The sequence below is a fragment of the Myxocyprinus asiaticus genome, chromosome 28 (assembly GCF_019703515.2).
Source record: "Myxocyprinus asiaticus isolate MX2 ecotype Aquarium Trade chromosome 28, UBuf_Myxa_2, whole genome shotgun sequence".
Classification (NCBI taxonomy): Eukaryota; Metazoa; Chordata; class Actinopteri; order Cypriniformes; family Catostomidae; genus Myxocyprinus; species Myxocyprinus asiaticus.
Window position 1 is genome coordinate 2,832,124 of NC_059371.1, and position 23,289 is coordinate 2,855,412.

Here is a 23,289-nt window from a genome sequence, read left to right on the forward strand (position 1 = left end):
ACGTAAACAGTGGGACAAAAAGAGTATTTGTATCAAAATGTCCGACTTGAAATGCGCACGTAACCGAATTGAGCACTGTCTAGTAGGCTATGTCATAAAGGATATTAATCAAACAACATTAACAAGGAAACGAGAAAACCACTCTTTTGGCTAAATAACTTGAGTAGCTTTAAAAGTATTAATGTAATAGAATAAAACAGTGATTTTTAATAATACTATTTTTTTATAGTATTGTTAGTTTTTTTTAATAATACTGACCCCTGTTGTGGAGAGTGTGTTAATTTGTATAATAAATTACCAGGAAAGTAGAGATGATCAAATAATTTATAGTTATGCTTAGCCTTTATAAAGATAGAAAAGTATCAACCCTTTTAGAGCAATACTTCAGGCAGAACATCTCACCAGTCACAAACTTCAGAAAATTGTGCATCATGCATTAGAATGAGAACACAACTATTGCTGGGCTTAAAAGATACAAGAACTAAATCAATGTGGAACATTGTATCTCAAAAGGAGTACAATGTGGCCCCCCATGTGCTACTTAAAGAAATAGTTCACTCAAAAATGAAAATTCTCTCATTTTTTACTAACCCTCATGCCATCCCAGATGTGTATGACTTTCTTTCTTCACCAGAACACAAATGAAGATTTTTAGAAGAATATTTCAGCTCTGTAGGTCCATACAATACAAGTGAATGGATGCCAAAATTTTGACAATCTATAAAGCACATAAAGGCAGCACAAAAGTAATCCATATGACAACCATGACTTCAGAAGTGATATGATAGGTGTGAGTGAGAAACAGATCAATATTTAAGTCCAATTCTTCACGCTGCCCAGTAGATGGCAATATGCATGAAGAATGTGAATCACCAAAAACAAAATAAGAAGAAAGTTAAAGTTAAAGTGGAGATTGACTGAGCAGGGAGGATAATTACTTAAATATTGATCTGTTTCTCACACAACCTATCATATCTCTTCAGAAGACATGGATTTAACAACTGGAGTCACATGGATTAGGCTACTTTTATGCTGATTTATGTGATTTTTGGAGCTTCAAAATTTTGGCACCCATTCACCTGCATTGTATGGACCAAAAGAGCTGAAATATTCTTCTAAAAATCTTACTTTGTGTTCTGCTGAAGAAAGAAAGTCATACACATCTGGGATGACAAAAGGGTGACTAAATGATGAGAGAATTTTCCTTTTTGTGTGAATTATTCCTTTAAAGCCAAACGTGGCCCCTGTACCAAACAATTGGTCTACCCCCTCTAATGTGCGGGACATGACGTGCCAAGTGACCCTGCTTTTTCAGTGTTTTTTTTATTTTATTTTTTGCATTCCTTGCATTGTTTTGAACATGTTTTATTCGCATCACAGAGATGTACAGAAGTGAACATTTGTAGTTAAGAAGTATATAAGTATTTTTTTTTTCTAAAAATGATCAATCGTTTACATTCAGAAGAACTTTATTTGTCGACTGGAGTCTTGTGGATTATTTTTATGCACCTTAAATATGCATTTTGGACCGTCAAAAATGGAGTACATTCACTTGCATTGTTTAGAGGAGGAGGCCTGAAATGAAATCCTAAAAGTCTTAAATTCTGTTTTGATGAAGAAAGAAACGTCCTGGTTACTTTTGTAACCTCCGTTTCCTAATGGAGGGAACGAGACATTGTGTCGATGTAGTGACACTAGGGGTCACTCTTGGGAGCCCCAAACACCTCTGCTTTTTTTAAAAAAGGCCAATGAGAACTGGCGAGTGGAATGTGCATGCACCAAGGAAGATGCAGTTCTCATTGGCCTTTTTTCAAAAAAGCAGAGGTGTTTGGGACTCCCAAGAGTGACCCCTAGTGTCACTACATCAACACAACGTCAAGTGATTGACAGATAGGGAACTCAGATACATCTGAGTAAATTATCAGCAAATTTTCATTTTTGGGTGAACTATTCCTTTAAGGGAAATTTAGACCCTACATATAAACTGATTTAATGTAATTGTTTCATACACTATGATATTGAAAGTAACTTTCATCTTTCATTTCTGTAATCATGTCGCCCTTTTATTTTATTTTTTTAATCAGATTCATGTAGTGTTTACAGTATCATAGATAAGTGACGTATTTTAAAAGTTGTCAATCACAAACACCTATAAAATACCTATATTTTTTATTCCTTCTGGCAAACAGCCATTAAAGGGAATGTAAATTACATTTTGTGTGCCTCATTTTTAAATTGCAGCATAGAGTTTTTATTAAAATGGGGCATAGTTTTCGCAACTCAGTACTCAATACTCACTACTCATGAGTACTTTTAAATGAGCTACTCTTTTACTCTTACTTGAGTAGATTTTAGGACAGGTACTTTAACTCTACTCAAACTACATTTTTTAAGAAGTAACAGTACTTTTACTTGAGTATTATGTTTTTAGTACTCTTTCCACCTCAAGACTAATAGCAACCAAGTGATAACTTGGTTGCTATATGTTGCATCTATTTAACCATCTATAGTCACCTTAACACTGCAAAGACAGCAGCTTTGTTCCAAAACCTAGTGAGCTGCCTACCTAGACAGCAATTTAAGGCATCAAAGCATGATTCTTTGTGGTAAGGGCAATCGAAGTATGCGTCGTGACAAGCTCTGTGAAAAAAATCTGCTAAAATGTTGGACAAAGTTGAAATGCTGATTATAAATATACTTTCACTTACATTTCATTCAGTACTAAAAAGTATGAATAAAACTAATTCAACCTAATTAAAAATGATTATTTTGCCCATTATTTGTGTATAATTTGAAATGTATTTGTAGCTTATTAGAATATCACATTGTTAGCTTACCAACATGCTATCACGAGAAAAATATTGATACTGTTATATTTCAATAAATACTAAAAAGTACTGTATCAATAAAAATTCTTCATTTTAATGGAAAAAATATTATTTACCCAACAATGGTGTGTGTAGTGTATTTGTAAGCTTATATTAGAGTATTGAGTTGTTAGCTTAGCAACATGCTAACATGAGTGAAATGCTGATTATAAATATAATTGCACTTAGTTTATTCAATACTGAAAAAGTAGTTCAATCCGATTTAAAGATGATTTTACTTAATATTTGTGTGCGCAGTGTTTTTGTATGCTTATTAGAGTATTGTGTGTGTGGGTGGGTGCGTGCGTGGGTGGGTGGGATTGGGTGGTTTACGAGGAATTTTTTTAGGTTACAAACTGGTAATTACAAGGGTATTATGCTATAAATGTGGTTTATGAGGAGATTTCTAGTGTCCCTATTATTCAAATAGCTTTAAAAAAACATACTAAATGATGTTTTATTGAAAATGTAAAAATGCAGAAAGTTTTTTGTAAGGATTAGGTTTAGGGTTGGGGACAGAATCTATAGTTCATGCAGTATAAAAATCATTATGTCTATGGAGATTCCTCATAAGTCTCACCAACATGTGTGTGTGTGTATGTCTACATTGCGGACAGTGTTTACATTAAGTGTGTCTAAGTTCACAAAATCACTTTCTCTCTTCACTTTTCCCAGAAAAAATGGACCAAAAATATTGATGACATCATCTTGCGCTCACAGGCATATTAAAATTGTTGTCCAATCAAACTGTCTTTAGAGTAAGAATGTCCTTCCCCCTAATACCACCTGGCACAGACTAGCAACAGCAAGTTACAAATCATCTTTATTACTGTGATGTAAATATTGGCTTTTTAAAAAAGGACAAGCTGTTGGATCTCCCCAACTTTCTGTTTCAACAGCAAATACATCAACACAGGAAAGAGAGTGGCACTTGTCAGCCATTTATTTTGCCAAAACAAAACTATTTCAATAAATAAGAATATAAAATAAGAAACAGATGAAGATTTAAAATCTGTGTGTCTTTATTGTGTCCAGCTAAATGCAGTTTAGTTTAGACCTGGATGTACTGTTTTCAGTCAGATGCTGTCAGTCAGACCGTAAAACCTTATTCCTGCCACTTCATGCCATGTGACACCTGCTGCCATGATGACAACATCAACAGAGTTCCCCGTTGCTGTAACAACATTTCATTTGCTCAGTCAGATACGGTGTGTAATTAGTCTCGTGCCTCTCCATGCTAATAACTCAACAATTGGTGCACTGTCAAAACAAGAAAAACAGCATGGGAATGATGGAGGGAGAATGCTTAATATTCCTGAATCAACATCAGTTTGGGATTGCTCCAGAATGAAGCAGTTCAGGAGACAATTTGTGAATGAAAATGTAATTGTCACCTTAAAGGAATAGTTCATAAAAAAAATAAAAATAAAAAACATGAAAATTCTCTCATAATTTACTCACATCCCAGATGTGTACGACTTTCTTCTTCAGAACACAAATGAAGATTTTTAGAAAAATATTTCAGCTCTGTAGAATGCAAGTGAATGTTGTCCAGAAATTTGAAGGTCCAAAAAGCAGATAAAGGCAGCATAAATCTCTATGTTCTCTCCTCTGACTGACACTGAGGTCTCTAAACTCCTCCTCTCCAACCACCCCACCACCTCTCCCCTTGACCCCATTCCTTCCCACCTTCTCCAAGCCATCTCCCCATCCATACTACCTGCACTTACACACATAGTTAACACATGTCTATTTACAGGCATTTTCCCCACTACATTTAAGCAGGCTCGAGTAACCCCACTTCTGAAGAAACCTGCACTTAACCCCACACAAGTAGAACACTACAGACCAGTCTCTCTCATCCCATTCATGGCGAAAACACTTGAAAGGGCAGTTTTTAATCAGATCTCTGCCTATCTCTCACAGAACAAGCTGCTGGATGACAATCAGTCAGGCTTCAAAAGTGGACACTCCACCAAGACTGCCCTGCTGTCTGTCACTGAGACAGGTGAAAACTGGATCCTGATACTGCTGGACCTTTCTGCAGCCTTTGACACAGTCAACCATCAGATCCTACTCTCCACCCCCTCTACTATGGGCATCACAGGAACTGTGCTTGACTGGTTTAATTCATATCTCTCAGGTCGGTCCTTCAAGGTAGCCTGGAGAGGTGTCCAAGTCACATCAGCTACTTACTGGGGTACCTCAGGGTTCAACTACAGTAATGCCTTCCAAAATGGTCAGAAATCTAGGGGTAACCATCAATAACCAACTAAATTTCACAGACCACATATCAAAGACAGCATTATCATGTAGATTTACACTCTACAATATCAGGAAGATAAGATCCTTCCTCTCTGAACATGCCACACAACTTCTTGTTCAGTCACTTGTCATAACTAGACTGGACTACTGTAACGCTCTCATTGCAGGCCTCCCTACATGCGCAATTAGACCCCTGCAAATGATCCAGAATGCAGCAGCATGTCTGGTCTTTAATGAACCAAAGAGAGCACATGTTATACCACTCCTTGTCTCTCTTCTCTGGCTGCTGGTTGATGCACGTATCAAATTCAAGGCTCTGATGCTGGCATACAGAACAGTCACTGGGTCTGCTCCAACATACCTAAAATCATTTCTGCAGAGCTACGTTCCCACCAGAAGCTTGCGTTCGATTAATGAGCGGTGTCTTGTTGTACCAACAAAAAGAGACACCAAAACACTTTCCCGGACTTTCGGTTTCACTGTACCACATTGGTGGAACGACCTTCCCAACTCCATGACACAGACACACTCGCTGTCTTCAAAAAAAGGCTAAAAACATCTTTTCCATGAGCACTTAACCATGCACTTGTAGATTTATATATATATATAACCACTAGGGTCTTGTGGATTACTTTTATGCTGCCTTTATGTGATTTCTGGAGCTTCATAGGTCTAAATCACCATTCACTAGTATTGTATGGACCTACAGAGATGAAATATTCTTCTAAAAATCTTCATTTGTGTTCTGCAGAAGAAAGAAAGTCATATACATCTGGGATGGTATGAGGGTGAATAAATGAAGAGAGAATTTTCATTTGTGGGTGAACTATCCATTCAAAAATTCAATCCAATACATATGCACTGCAAAACATCATGTTTTAATGAGACTCTTTGTCTTGTTTTCAGTAAAAATAAACAAACATCCTTAAAACAATATATATTTGCTTAAAACAAGTGGCAAAATCGTCCAGTGCAAATGTTTGGAATGATGTTTAGATAATTTTACTGAAAAACAAGACATTCATGAAATGTTATTTAATTACTTATTTGTTTGTTTATTATTTAAATTAATTTGTTATGATTTACTTATTGATTTATTTAAATGTTTTAATTTATTTATTGCAGTGTGGCCTAAAAATGTGGTGTGCTTTGTTGATTGACCTGCAAAAGCTACATATCTAAATTTCTTGCTTGGATTTAAAATTTTGCGGCATAAATGAATTTGTTATTGTGATGCACTGGCTCACATATTTCCTGTGGACTGCAATTGTTGTGACTTCTATGTATATGGTGCATTTGATGTTGTTTCAATTTTACTTGTGAATAATTGTAAACTATTTTAAATAATGACTACAATCAGTGAGGGAGAGAATGATATTTGAGTTTTAGCTGTTTTAATTAGCAGGGCATTGGTAGAGCATTGCCTCTGTTTGCTTTCATAAATAATTATTTAAGGAATTGGCAGGAGGACACAGGTACAGGATCACTGAACTTCCTGTTGAATTGTGCTGCTTTTGATTGCAAGCAGATCAGAGCACTGGTTCTTCCTCATTTCCACATGCATCAGCTTGAGTCAACCAGTCAAATGCGCTTAGTGTTGCATGTCACTGTGTGTAAACACAGGTGCATGAAAGGGGGGGGGGGGGGGAGAGAGCTGCAGTCATACACCACATCTCTTCTGTCTTATGTGTATGTGTACAAACATATTTCTTGGCATTTCAGCTTCACCAAATACAGTAAAAAAAAATGCTTGTAATTTTAACTGAAAAAAAAAAAAAAAAAACATGAAAAACGCTACAGTAAAAATCTGTTAAAAGTCATTTTTGGGGTGTTAAAATAAATTCTCATATCCCAGTTTACATAATATGCAAAGTGTACTATAAGTAAACCATTTTTGGTTGGTTTCTGTGACTGTGAGCATCCCAAACAGCCTGACACCTCAACAGTGGCTCAAGTTTGGGGCGGGACTATCTGTTGTCTGACCAATGGCAGTGTTGAGGAAACCTGTTTGAAAGCAGGCATTACTTTTGCAATTCCGTAGTGAATAGTGTTGGGGAAGCTACTTTGAAACTTCCCAAGCTACACATAACTTAAAGTAGTTTAACTACAGTCAAGCTACTCTTTAAAAAAAAAAAAAAAAAATGTTAGCTACACTACAAGCTACTAACAAAAAGTAGCTAAATACATTGAAAAACTGGGTGATGTTATTTAATTCTGCAATCAGTTTGGATTGTAAAATTCAATAATATCACTGATTAGTTCTATTTAATTAGGGTGACATTAAACAAATAGGGTGTTATAAATAAAACTATAAAACACCCTATTTTATATAACAGAATTGAAATATAGCAAAAAAAAAAAAAAAAACAGCAGAAATACACTAAATATTTCGATGTATGAATCATTTATGTTAACTAGTTCATTTACATAAATTTTTACACAGTTTATACAGAAATTTGTAAAGCCTGTGTTTTGTGAATGATGCCCCGTTTTTGTTATTAACACAGCCTGTGTTAAGTTCTTATTTTTGTTAACACAGCTCAAAAAGTTTTGAAGTTCTTATTTTTGTTATTAACACAGATCTAAAAGTGTTAAAAGTTCTTATTTTTGTGATTAACACAGCTCTAAAAGTGTTTAAAGTTCTTATTTTGTTATTAACACAGCTCTGAAAGTGTTTAAAGTTCTTATTTTGTTATTAACACAGCTCTGAAAGTGTTTAAAGTTCTTATTTTGTTATTAACACAGCTCTGAAAGTGTTTAAAGTTCTTATTTTGTTATTAACACAGCTCTGAAAGTGTTTAAAGTTCTTATTTTTGTTATTAACACAGCTCTGAAAGTTTTAAAGTTCTTATTTTGTTATTAACACAGCTCTGAAAGTGTTTAAAGTTCTTATTTTGTTATTAACACAGCTCTGAAAGTGTTTAAAGTTCTAATTTTTGTTATTAACACAGATCTAAAAGTGTTAAGTTCTTATTTTTGTTATTAACACAGTTCTAAAAGTTTTAAAGTTCTTATTTTTGTTATTAACACAGTTCTAAAAGTGTTAAAAGTTCTCATTTTTGTTATTAACACAGATCTAAAAGTGTTAAGTTCTTATTTTTGTTATTAACACAGATCTAAAAGTGTTAAGTTCTTATTTTTGTTATTAACACAGATCTAAAAGTGTTAAGTTCTTATTTTTGTTATTAACACAGATCTAAAAGTTTTAAAGTTCTTATTTTTGTTATTAACAGTTCTAAAAGTGTTAAAAGTTCTCATTTTTGTTATTAACACAGATCTAAAAGTTTTAAAGTTCTTATTTTCTGTTAGTAGTTACATACTGATGTGCAATGGATTGTTTAATATTACATTTTATGTTGTTTAGTTAGTGATTACTGGATTGTTTTAGTGTTATGTATGCTACACTAATTGTGTTTTGACTTTCTTAACCTGTTAATAAAGAACATAAAATTATATAATAAAAAAACAATAAATTATATTTTGAATAAAGAAAATAAAGATTATTTTGCATTGTGAACAGGAAACGTAAGTACATTTAAAAAATAAAAATATTTTTTTATATTTTTGTTTTAAGTTTTTTAAGTTTCTTTTTTACATTTTACTATCACTATTCCCATGTTTTCAATGACAATTCTCATTACCATAACATGGTCATTGTTTACAGTACAACAGTAAACAGATGCTGTAGATTTCAAATTAAAATCAGTAAAAAAAGAAAAGAAAGGCAATATCAAGTGAGTACTACTATGATATATAAATACTGTATAGTTACATTTATTTATTTTTTTCAGATTGCGTTAATGAGAAATGACAGGTAAAATGTGTGAAAATGTGATGAAAATAATGTCACAATGTAAAAATATGACTGGCCCTAAAAATAGACTTTATTTTCTATATGAAAAATATAATTTCAGTACCCATTTATTTGTATTTAATGGCCACAGTCACTGGAATTGTTACATTAGTTGAACAGTAAGTGATCCTGTGATATTATGGCAGTTTTAAGTACATTTAATAGTATCAAGCTGTTAATAATTAATGTTTCTTCCTGTCTGTGAGAGTGAATGAGAATTTGCAGGCCGTCTCTCCTGATTGATGTTTAACCAAATTCCAGTGTTCATGTGGCATTTGACTTCACATGGTTGTCCTTGGACATTAAACTGCAGCTCCAGCAGGTGAGCTTTCACTGCGGGGGCAACATGCAAAAAGCAATCGCTCAGTCCCATTGTAATCAATTATGCTGTCTACATAGCGCAGACAGTTTAAATGACACCTCATCCTATTTACCAATATCTGATCATTTAACACTGCTGTTGGCTGACATATTTCCAATATTTTGTTTTATATATATATATATATATATATATATATATATATATATATATATATATATATATATATATATATTCAATTAATTATTACATCCATTTGCAGTTTCTAAATGCACAGCAATTCAGCGACAGAGAATTAAAGGGACAGTTCACCATTTACTATCCCTCATGCCATCCCAGATTTGTATGACTTTCTTTCTTCTGCAGAACACAAATAATGATTTTTAGAAGAATATTTCAGTCCATACAATGTAAGTGAATGATGACCAAACTTTTTAAGCTCCAAAAATCACATAAAGGCAGCATAAAAGTAATCCACTAGACTCCAGTGATTTAATTAATGCATTCTGAAGTAATATGATAGGTGTGGGTGAGAAACAGATCAATATTTAAGTCCTTTGTTACTATAAATCTCCATTTTAACTTTCAAATTCTTCTTTATTTGTTCACATTCACATTATTCATGCATATCGCCATCTACTGGGCAGGGAGGAGAATTATATAGTACAAAACAACTACTTAATTATTGATCTGTTTCTCACCCACACCTATCATATCACTTCAGAAGACATAGATTTAACCACTAGAGTCATATGGATTACTTTTATGCCTCCTTTATGTGCTTTTTGGAGCTTCAAAATTTTGGCACCCATTCATTTGCATTGTATGGAACTACAGAGCTGAAATATTCTTCTAAAAAGAAGAAAAAAGTCATACACATCTGGAATGACATGAGGGTGAGTAAATGATGAGAGAATTTTCATTTTTTGGGTGAACTATACCTTTAAGTCTACAACACACTCAACGCAAAGTTCTTCTTCATTCTTCGTTCAGATGTAAAAAGAAGTTTGATACAGCTGAGCAATGACATATTGTTTCCGAACATTCAGACATCGGTTACATCGCTGCGGGAGGCATTTGGAGGAGCATTTAAATGAGGACTCACAAGACTACATGTAAAACATCAACTAATATAACATTAAAAAGTGTTATCAATGACTTCATGCCTCATTCTATAAGTACAGTTCACACGAGGTCAGTCAAAGAAGCTGTTTTAACCACTCGATGATAATTAAAAATAATATATATGCACTACATAATGTGCAATATGTCTTGTTTACATTCTGAATTCATGGCGCTAATGCACTAACTTGCAACATTCTGCACTGGTTACACTCTGTTATTGTAATTTATGATGACACTGATACTACTGCAAAAATGGGTTGATAAAAGAGTGTTAATGGGTAGAATACATGCAAAAAAAATTATGACTGAGGCATAATCTCACTTTGAGCAGATAAAACAAAAGAGTGAATGGGCACCTAAAAGTATTTTTTGTAGATTTGATTCCTTTTGTAGATTAATTAATAAAAATGTAAAAAAAAAAAAAAAATCGCATGACATGTTCTTGGAAAATGTCTCGCACACTTCATCATATCACGGCCCCCTTTGGCATACTGCAGCCCCGTTTCACGGCCGGTCCACCAAGAAAAGTCCCTGTTCTCCCAATGGCCAGTCCGCCTCTGATGCGACTGATCATACAGATGTAGGTAAGTTTGCACCAGTTTGCTAATAACTTCACACCGGTGTGTTCATGTTGACTGATCTTGACTGACTGAACGGGAATCAGCTGTCGGCCACAAAGTAGCTGAAGCTCCGGGTCACACCTTATAATAATGTGGACCAATGGCAGAAAGAAGGTGTTTAGCAGCCAGTAAGAAGTTTTCCTGAAAGTTCACCCTAGTGAGTAGTAACGAACCACCAAAACGAACCCAAAAACAACATTTCTGTTAAACCTTGTAAAATCCAGACAATTTCTTTTATTTTATTTTTTTGCAGTGTAAGATTAATTTCCCTTACAAAAAATCTATACTAGCCGCAAACTTGACACTCATTAATTTCACATGCAAATGAGCTTCTGATTCGCCGCAAATGTTTGCCAGAAGTTTGCAGCTCTTCACCGGTAGCGGTGATCCTCCTGCAAACCTTTGGTGACAATGGACAATTTGCTGCAAAGCTTATTTGCATTGTAAAATTATCTTTGCCGAATTTGCGGAAAGTTTGCGTCAAATTTGCAGTGAACTCTCAATATTTGTAAGGGTTTTCATGTGAAACGATTCATTCTTACTATCTACCTGCCACAAACATACATGGTAAGTGCACTGTGCTATTGGCCTTCTGTTTCCCATGATCCTCCTCTCTGCTTTTCCATGTGGTTTAATCTTCTGTAAACAAATGTTCATGCAAATATGACAATAAGCAGAGTGGAGCAGGAATGTCCTGCCTCGAAGCCACTGCTTTCTACTCCATATCACGATGCTAACAGAGTCAAACGACTTTGAAGATGCAGATCCTGTGTTATGTCTTATAAACATCCATGCATGCCACTACAACCCATGCACATATAAGACATACCTGAATATTTAAGCATAAATTGAGCTGTAGCTTCGAAGGATTTGCATGTGTCTCCAGCAGTGTTCAAATTCATTTCAACAGGTTTATAGTAGAGACTGTGATGTTAAACAATGCTTGTGTAAATGTGCTGTATATGTATCACCATACATGTGGTGATATGTGTGGTTAAAGCATGAAGTAGAGGAAAATAACATAAGGCATGATGCATGACTGCAAAAGCACTAATAATGCATGCATGAATGTACTGTATATGCTATGTGGTTTTTGATTGTGTTTTAAAGTCTTCATGTAATGGAAGTTGCGACCAACTTTACTTCAGTATTGTGACGTATTTCCGAGTGAAATGGAATATTGAATGAGAAGAAATAGAGGGTGGGGCTTGATTTTATCCACTGGGAATTGACTGGATCTAGAAATGTAGGCGTTCCATACAGAAATGGAGGCAGATCTGAACGCAAGTTTACAGTCAGTTGTGGAGGACTACTCGCCGCCTGACACACCGCCAGCAATCGCTTCCGATGGGGAAGAAGTTTGTTTGAGGCAGACGGAGGAGGACGAGGAGCAGGAGCACACAGAGGATCATTTTATTGTGGGAGTTACCGTTTGGATTGACGCTATTCAAAGATGATGCATCCCATTGACAGGCCACATCTCTTGTTAGGGGCTGTATAACAGGGGTTGCATCACAGTATATGATATATGATAGAGGTAGCATGACCAAAATAGATAATTGTGAAGCACAAGTTTTTTAAAATTCCATGTAAAATACTGCAAACAGCACTCGAGTTGATGGTGTGTATGTATGGTGTTGGATAATTATCTTGATTTAATGTCGTTGTTGGTGGCATGTGCCTTTCCGGTTTCTGATGAGCTTGCTAGCTAATTTCACTTACCGTCAAACTTTGTGAGGTACCAATGGCGTACACTGACGGGACAGCCGAATCTGTTAAGGACAGATATTTCACAAACCCCATTTCGTGTTCTGTCCAGTTTTTGAAGCATTAGTGGGTGAAATGCCTCGAACACAACCTCGTCCTCTCAGATATCCCTCCATCAATATGCACAAAATCAAGCCATCGGGCCCACAACCAGGGTATTTGGGGGATTGGGACAAGGGTTTTGGGAGAGCCACAACCTAAAACACACCTCTTCACCATCTCTGTTTGATATGCATCTTTTTTACTTGCTGTCAAAGCTCAAAGCAGACTGGTGGTTGGAGGGGGGTGGTTAAAGGATGTTCTGCCCAAGCCGTCAAACTGAAGTCATCAGAGAAGGAATGTCATTCCAGAGACAAAGCTATTTTTCAGATTTTGATTGAAGATTATGAAGACAAACCATTTTTTTTCTGTGGATTAACTTGCACAGATGAATTGTTCACCACAAGACTAGTAATGTGCGTTAACAATATAAATAGAGTCAATTTTGATTACATGCAGACTTTAAATGCAAGCTTCACTACTGTTGCTCATACTTGGGCTTAGGGTTTTGAACAAACCCATAACACTAAGTATTAAACTTCAGAATGTAACTTTACAAAACTATTATAGCAAAAGTGGCTCAGTTTGGTCCAGTAGATCATGTAACCACATGATATTTTAGTTCATGCAGCCACAGATATTTTTGTTCAAATTTGCATCCTAATCTTATAAAAATAACGTGAGTGTGGCGACATTTTTTCAAAGTGACATTACATAGTTCATTACACGTATCGCAGCATTTCCGAAGTGAAATGTCCACTGTGTGGTGCTAAAAGAGAGTTAAATATTCTCCCAAACAGATGAGGTTTTTAAAGTTAATGCTCTATCAAGTTTAAATCAACAAAACTGACCTTCCTACCCTAAACCTTAAACCTAAACCTAAACCTAACCAATAGTGTCAGAAAAAGCAAATGCGAGACGAAAAACACATCCACATCAATTTGTGGTGCTTTTATGACACTTTTGGCTCATGTGTCGACTCTTGTGCTCTTCAGGACTCGTACCCCACTCTTTTACATTGCAAGTGCAACGCTCTATCAGTTGAGCTACCATGCACTCTGATCGTACTCGAACAAGCATGTAAATGTAGTTGGTTATTAAATACATACGTTAAAATGGCCTAACAAGTCATGCGCTACAGTAAAAGAGACATTTACCACTACTATTACTATAGTCATATGTGAAAGAGAATAAAAATCATTGTTGTTATAGTGCCTCTAGTGTTTATTTCACCAGGAAACTGCCACGTACGCACAATTGACCTTTTTCACACTCCAGGTTTTGGAACGCGGAAGTAAACGTTTGCAGGGTAAACTTCGACAGTATATGGGAGTGAATGGGAGATCACAGCAAATACTATTTTCACTTACCAATTTGCTTCAAGACCAAAAGAAAAAATCCACTATTACATTTGAATGACTTTCCAGAAGAGGATAGAAATAGAGAGCTGTGGATTAAGACAGACAGATGGGAGAAGATGCCAAATTTAATGTCACTCTCTCAGCAGCTGTAATAGAAACACCCTCACAGCTGTGGTAATTTGGTTTCTAAAACTAATATCAGGGTAATATAACACAAAGAATAATGTTATAAAGTTGCACTCAATATTTAAAAAATGTATAATATAAAAAAGTTTGCTAGATTTAAGCTGCTAAATAAGGCGGAAACACGGCATGTAGGTAAAAAATGTTGGTATAAAGTTTTTGTATGCAGCAGGTTTAGTTTAGTGTTCTTGAGAATGTAAAGCACAAAATAAAACACACAAAACCACATGTTGTGGTAAAGACTGTCACACAGCCTGAACAAAAACTGAGGGCTTCACGGAAGTGATGAGAGTATCAAAGTCCAGCACATAACATTGATTCTGTGGAACAAACTAATGTGGTCTGATGAATGATCTTCAACTGGATTTTTTACAACTAGAAAGAAGGCCAACGGATCTGTTTTGTCAGAAGGATCTGGCATAGTATGAACCATGTGACCATGATTTCACTTAGTAGGACATGGGGACTGAAGCTTTCAAGCTTCCAAAGGATGAACATTGATTAGTGTATAAAAACGAAAATGTTGGTCTGATTCTCACATAAAGTCATCAAATGGTTTTAGAAGACTTGGAATATACATTCTCAGAAAAAAGTTCCAAACTGTACATTTTCTGTCGCTGGGGTGATACCCTCAACAAGGGGATATTTTTGTACCTCTAGTTAGAGTTTTCAACTCGTTTTGAGAACATAATTTTACCTATAAGGATTCAGACTTCCACCACAGCAGACAAAACTGAAGCACTATCAATCTACGAAAAATTTCAGCCATTTCAGAACATAAAGCACCTCAGAAGTTTGATTTTCTAAGTGAAGTTATCCAACATTATTGGTTGTCAGCAGAGAGCCAATCTCTTTTGGTCCTCTAGTTTACATTTATACTTTTATACAAAGTGATTTTTATTAATTTATGCACTTCCTGGGAACTGAACCGACCACCTTGGCAATGCTAGTGTAGTGCTTTACCAGTTGAGCTACAGGAAAACCCATCAGGGAATTGAACCCTGGTCTTTTGTGTGACAGGTGGAGATACACCAGAAAGGTGTAGTGGACAGTACAAAAAGACTTCCTTCAGAAGAGGGCAATACTCTTTCATTAGCTACATATGCCATTCACCCCCATCTGAGACATCAATGCTGCTTCTACACGCCTTTTCGTACATTATTAATGTATTGGCAGCACTGGTTCTTGTTCTTCTTTTAAACATACTATGAAAGGAAATTCTCATGGTAGAAGGAAGCTAAAATGGATTCTAAAGTGTGTTCATTAATAATTATGCATATTTACATAGTAATGAGCCAGGCACATGCAGAACGAATCCTCAGCATCATCAAAAATAGGCTGCCTTTGAGTGACTGCCAACAAAATGTTTCAAACTCCTTATATGAACTTTTTTTTAATCAGCATCAAGATTTTAGATTCAAATGCATGTGAGTGTATGGCAGAGTTTAGGCCCTGTATCTGGTCACCAAGTTTTTCGCCATTTTAAATGAACTATTAATAAAAATGTGTTCTTCTTGAACTCTCAGCTTCGTAAATCGAAATTTACCAGTGCTCCTTCAGCGGAACTATGTTATTTAATATTCATGACTCAATCCTTCGCCAGTGGGCATTGCCTAATTAAATATTCATGACCGAAACCCACGTCTCCATGGGGTGCCGGGAAGGCGCGTCTACGGGGCGGGGCTTAGATGTCTACGGGGCGGTGTGTCAGATCAAGCGAACCAACATATAACCGGAAAGGCTCGGGATAAAGATCAAGATAAAGGTTGTTTTCACTGGAAAACAAAGTTCAGTTGTCTTTAATAAATAAAATATGAAAGCAAATCAAACAGCCAGCGCTCATTTATTTTCAATACAGATATCAGCAATGGAGGTCTTAGACATCTTCATACATGCAAACACAGTAAACGACATGGCTTTAAGATAGGAATACTGACTGAATGTAGTCTCCGTCAAAACCCGAGGCAGCTCATACACTTATCTCATTAATTATAATGAACAACACATCATTGCCATCCAGTAGTCAATCCAACATATGATCATTATCAACTGACCAACCTGACCATATCAAACCCTAAAGATCAGCCAATATGACCAAGATGCATGTCTCACACGTCACCATATATATATATATGAATGTAATGGAACTCACCTATGCCAGGAGCTGAATAAATGAAGTAGAGCGCAGATGTGGACAGCGAGAAGAGAAATAAGAGCCCGAGAAATGACCTTCTCCGAAATCTCAGATGTGTCGGCATTATATACTATATACAGATGTAGATATTATTCTATATATACAGACAGATGTATCCCGTTAATAGCCACAGATGAGGGATCCACGACAGCAAACGCTCTGAATCAGGTCCGATCCCGCAGATCTCCTCAAATCGAGAAGGTTCCCACGTCCTATTGGAGTCGCAGAATCCCCATCATGCGTATCTGTATGTACTAGTCAGCTATACTGTAGCACACACAGATACACACACACACACACACACCTATGTGCTGGTAATGAATGAAAGCGCATGGAACTGATAAATGAGGTATGCAAGGGAGCGTCGGCCAAGTAGGGAGTGTGTGGAAATTACTATACATGACTTTACATGATTACGTAACTGCTCACTCACTCTCCAGTTTTCATGAAGAGGCTGTAGAACAGACAGACAGGTGGAGATACGCTCATTGACTTAATGCATTGCATCATAATGGCCTCTTGAATGCATTTGCAGAGAATGAGCCGTGCACATATACATAAAAAAATTCACCTGAGCACTAAATTTATCTGTCAATAGATGGACATTGACACAGCGTAGAACAGAACAGAATACTGCAGAATAGAACAGCATAGAACAAAACAGAAGAAAGTAGATCAGATCCGAATGAAAGAGAATAGAACAAAATAAAACTCAACAGAACAGAAAAAAATCTGAATAAAACGCAATACAACAGATTAGAAGACAACACAACAGATGTAGAACAGAATATAGTAGAATAGAACAGAATAAAACAAAACAGAGTGGAATAAAATAGCATAGAGTATAAAAGAACAGAACAAAGCACAGCAGAATAAAATGGAATGGGATGGAATAGAACCGCATAGAACAGAGAAGAATAGAACAGAACAGAACAAAAAAAAAAGAACACAACAGAATAGAAAAAAACTGATTAAATAGAATAGAACAGATTAAAACTCATGAACATAACAGAATAGATTAGAACAGAACAGAATAGAACCAAACATTATAAAATGAAATAGAATAGAACAGAATAGAACAAAACAAAACAGAAAACAACAGATCAATTCTGAATAGAACAGAGTAGAATAGAACAGAACAGAAACAGCATAGAAAATGGATTAGAACAAATTAGATCACAACAGCATAGAAAAGAATAGAACCAAACAGAATAAAATTGAATAGATCAGATTAGAGCACATCAGAATAGATTAGAATTGAATATATAATAGAATACAACAATTTAGAAAAAGTTGGGACAGTATGAAAATTATATAAAAACAAAATGGAGAGATTTGTAAATTGTATTCACCCTGTGCTATATTCAAAGCACTACAACACATTATTTGATGTTTTAGCTTGTGAATTTATTATTATTTATATTTTGAAACAGAAAAGCAAAACATACATTCATAGAATCAACTATAACCCCATTATTCCCTTTCCCCCTCCCAATCCTCAACCCCACCCTGACCCTCAACAAACATCCCTGTGGTCACAACTTGAGTTACACACACACAAAAAAGAAATATATATAAACTCAGCAAAAAAAAAAAAAAAGAAACGTCCTCTCACTTTCAACTGCTTTTATTTTCAGCAAATTTAACATATGTAAATATTTGTATAAACATAAAAAGATTCAACAACTAAGACATAAACTGAACAAGTTTCTCAGACATGTGACTAACAGAAATGGGATAATGTGTCCCTGAACAAAGGGGGGGGGGGGGATCAAAATCAAAAGTAACAGTCAGTATCTGGTGTGGCCACCAGCTGCATTAAGTACTGCAGTGCATCTCCTCCTCATGGACTGCACCAGATTTGCCAGTTCTTGCTGTGAGATGTTACCCCACCCTTCCACCAAGGCACTTGCAAGTTCCCGGACATTTCTGGGGGGAATGGCCCTAGCCCAAACTCTCTGACCCAACAGGTCCCAGACGTGCTCAATGGGATTGAGATCCGGGCTCTTTGCTGGCCATGGCAGAACACTGACACTCCTGTCTTGCAGGATATCACGCACAGAATGAGCAGTATGGCTAGTAGCATTGTCATGCTGGAGGGTCATATCAGGATGAGCTTGCAGGAAGGGTACCACATGAGGGAGGAGGATGTCTTCCCTGTAACGCACAGCATTGAGATTGCCTGCAATGACAACAAGCTCAGTCTGATGACGCTGCGACACACCGCCCCAGACCATGACGGATCGAAAAGCAGTAATCACCACTCCCAGAGTATCTGCCACTTTAGGGGGGTGTATGCTACTCCCAAAAATAGTACAAAGTAGGTGGCGCAGCTGTAAATACCTAAAGTATTGAGACCTGGGAATTCCAAAATGTTGAACCATATTTGCAAAGGATCTCAACACTCCACTCTCATATAGGTCACAGAGTGTATTAACCTCCCTCACAATCCACTCTGACCAGCAGAAAGGGGACTTATTAACACATAATTTTGGGTTCTGCCATATGCTCGAGGCAACATTTAAATAAATGTCAGAGTTAAACACTCTGGACACTTTCGTCCATACTGAGTGTAAATGCGAGATAACGGGGTGTAATTTAACTTCTCCGGTTAGTTTGATAGAAAGGCTTTGTAATGGCAAAATAGGGGCAAGAACTTCCTGTTCATTACAAAACCAGGGAGGGGCTCTCTCAGGTGGAAGTGACCAATGAGCCAAATGTCTGAGACCGAATGCATATTAATAAAACAAAATCTTGGGTAGGCCTAGCCCACCTTTGTCAATCGGCCTATGTAACTTAATGAAATGTAATCTGGGACGTTTACCATTCCAAATGAAGGACTTCGCTATGCTATCAAATTGCTTGAAATAAGAGAGGGGGACATCTTATAGGGAGAGATTGTAGCAGGTAGTTGAATTTTGGAATACAATTCATTTTAATAACATTAACCTTCCCAAGTCATAGATAAATTTAATGAAGCCCACCTTCCCACATCGCACGAAAACCTTTTTATTAAAGGGTCAAAATTAACTCAACCTAAATCACACAAATTTGCTGGGAATAAAATCCCCAAATACTTAATTCCCTGTTTGGGCCACTGGAAGGTGCCCGGCTGAAAAGCCGTTACTGGGCAGTACGCTGCCAGAGCCAAAGCTTCAGATTTAGACCAATTGACTCTGTATCCTGAGAATTTAGAAAAGGAATTAATAATTCTGTGGAGGCAAGACATAGATCTAGTGGGGTCAGAGACAAATAATAAAATATTATCTAGGTAAAGCAAAAGCTTATCCAGAGTAAAATAATCTGATATTAATCCATTCGTTTAAATCGCTGCTACCAGTTGTCTATAAAGTAACTTAATCCAACCAATAAAAGTATTCCAGTACCTGTATATTTCCAAAATCTAATATTTTATATCCATATTAATTTATTAAATTATTTAACTTCATCGAACACTTTAAATATTGATGAATTTAACAAATACAGTAGGCTCCTACAGTATCTATGCAAGGGCTGAAAAGTGTGGGGCTCAAAAATAGTAATTTCTGGGGAAATTCTGTTTGGAACAACACTACAGCTTGGATAACATTATTATTCTTGCATCGAAAAGCCCTGCTAAGGCATCATTTAAGCTAAAATCCCCTAGACTACATTACACTGACAGAATGTTTAAATGATCTAAAAGTCTGTTTATGAATATTCGTGATTTCAAACTAAAGCCTTCAAAACATACACACAAGCCCTTTAATCTGCTTTAAGATGCTCCCTTCTTTCTTTCTTTCTTTCTTTCTTTCTTTATTACTGTAAAACCTGTAAGCATTTAAAACTATTTTAAACTTTCAGACAAGATTTTGTCAGACCAACATTATAGTTTGTCTCAACAACTTTATGTATCTAGTTTAATCAATGCTTTTGAACCACACAAAGTAAAATATCAATATTTTATTTTTCCTAACCACCTAAGCCAAGTTACTTTTTGTAATGTAGGGAAAAAAGGCAGTTATACCATTTAATAGTATAATAAACGTATTTGTTTGACAGCCCTTTTATACAACGAATAAAGTTTAACCTAACATATGAAATAATAGTCCGAAAATGATATATTTTAAACCTGTTTAAACCTCGTTTTCTATAAAATAATGAAATTAAGCACATGTTGCTTGAATTCAATAAATACTAATTTTGAAATATCAGTAACAAGATAAATGTTATTGTTAATTTTACTTTATCAAAATCAGCAAATATTTCACATAAAAAAGACGAGTGCATCAAAATATGAAGGAAACTAGTTTGGAAATTATTTTACAAGGTCTTGTACTTCCAGAAGAGCATGGAAACTTTCACCAGGTGTCGTTATAAGATTAAAGAGTGGCTCAAAAAATTTAATTAGAAACAGGAATCAAAAGGGTCTTATAAGAGTGCTGGGGGCCCTCATACTCACAGGGCTCTGTTGAGGGTGCCTTGTATAAGCTGTGGGGCCCACATTTTTAAGCATATACAAACATTTGTTTTCAAAGTTGATGGGCTGCGAGACCTTGGGCCCCTGGTAGTCAAGGATCCCTTGGCACTGGCCCCACTGGACCGGTCCGTGGTTCACCTATGTCAACACCATTCGCCGCTGCATCCACAGATGCAAGTTAAGACAAATGCAAAGCAGAATCCATACATCAACACTGTCCAGAAGTGCCGCTGACTTCTCTGGGCTCGGTCTCATCTGAGATGGAACGTAGAACAGTGAAATTGTGTTTTGTGGTCTGATGTGTACACATTTTATAAAGTTTTTTGAAAAAAAAAAAACAGCACAAAGTAACAAAGTAACATCCAAGCTGTTATGAGTGTCAGGTCCAAAAGCCAGTGTCTGTATGGGCCAGGGGTGTGTCAGTGCCCATGAAATGGTTCATTTGCACATCTCTGAGGGCACCATTAATGTACATATTTTGGAGCAACATGCTGTCATCCAGACATTGTCTTTGACAACTGAGAATGTGTGGTGCATTATGAAACGCACCATACGGCAACAAAGACCCCATACAAGTGCACAGCTAAAGATTGAAAAATAAATAGCAAATCATGATGTCATTTATTTTCAGCAAATATCTGGAGTATTTGCTCAGTGAGTACTTGTGTTGGAGTGTTTCACTTACCTTACTTGTGCATCACAGCATTGCGCAGTACAGACACGCCCACTTCTATGGTGTCATTTTTATATCCCCAGAACTTGAATTTGAAAAAGCCTCTGAATTCATGATCTTTAAAAGACTGGGTGTAATTTGATGTTATAGAAATGTTTTGCTGTTAATTTTATATATTTGAAAATATTTTGTGTGAATTCACCTAAAAACATTTCAAGTTGTGAAATTCAAGTTTTTATTATTCAAGTGGTGGATTTCAGGTCATGAAATTCAGGTATCAATATTCAGGTTGTTGAATACAGGTTGAGAATTCAGGTTGCAAAATTCGAGGATGACATCCAGGAATGCAGGTAAGAGCAAACGAACGTTGATGTAATCCATCTCTCTCTTGGACAATCACAAAGCGATGGAAACAGCTCAAAAAGTAATTTTAAACGAATTAATGAATATATACAGTATATTATACATATATAACAGTAAATATATATAGCCTATATTTTTAATAATGTGCAAAACATCTTTTCTTTGCTCCTTGGTAATTCACATTGAACGAATCTGCTGAAAAGGCAATTAAAATTATTCACTTGCACGTGTACATGCAAAAACTGAGTTTAAATGTATTTGGCTAAGGTGCATGTAAACTAATATATATATATATATATATGCATACACTGGCTGCCAAACGTTTGGAACAATGTACAGATTTTGCTATTTCGGAAGGAAATTGGTACTTTAATTCACCAAAGTGGCATTCAACTGATCACAAAATATAGTCAGGACATTACTGATGTAAAAAACAGCACCATCACTATTTGAAAAAAGTCATTTTTGATCAAATCTAGACAGGCCCCATTTCCAGCAGCCATCACTCCAACACCTTATCCTTGAGTAATCACGCTAAATTGCTAATTGGATACTAGAAAATCACTTGACATTATATCAAACAGCTGATGAAGCCACAAATGAAGCTTAACATTGTGTTTGTTTTTGAGTTGACACAGTATGCAATAGACTGGCATGTCTTAAGGTCAATATTAGGTCAAAAATGGCAAAAAAGAAACAGCTTTCTCTAGAAACTCATCAGTCAATCACTGTTTTGAGGAATGAAGGCTATACAATGCTTGAAATTGCAAAAAAACTGAAGATTTCATACAAAGGTGTACACTACAGTCTTCAAAGACAAAGGACAACTGGCTCTAACAAGGACAGAAAGAGATGTGGAAGGACAGATGTACAACTAAACAAGAGGATAAATACATCAGAGGGTCTAGTTTGAGAAATAGACGCCTCACATGTCCTCAGCTGACAGCTTCATTGAATTCTACCCGCTCAACACCAGTTTCATGTACAACAGTAAAGAGAAGACTCAGAGGTGCAGGCCTTATGGGAAGAATTGCAAAGAAAAAGCCACTTTTGAAACAGAAGAACAAAAAGAAAAGGTTAGAGTGGGCAAAGAAACAGACATTGGACAACAGATAATTGGAAAAGAGTGTTATGGATCTTAACCCCATTGAGCTTTTGTGGGATCAGCTAGACTGTAAGGTGCGTGAGAAGTGCCCAACAA

At 36.1% G+C, this 23,289-nt stretch overlaps 1 protein-coding gene across 2 annotated transcripts in view; it reads right to left on the reverse strand.

Moving 5' to 3' along the window:
- The window catches only part of LOC127418927 (beta-1,4-galactosyltransferase 5-like), a 53,686-nt gene extending 36,732 nt beyond the window's left edge, over positions 1 to 16,954 (reverse strand). For both annotated transcript variants that reach the window (XM_051659857.1, XM_051659858.1), the window contains exon 1: positions 16,552 to 16,954. In XM_051659857.1, coding sequence (XP_051515817.1) covers positions 16,552 to 16,657 — 106 coding nt within the window. In that variant the 5' untranslated portion in view covers positions 16,658 to 16,954. The remainder of the gene's footprint in view (positions 1 to 16,551) is intronic.
- Between the last annotated feature and the right edge of the window lie 6,335 nt (positions 16,955 to 23,289).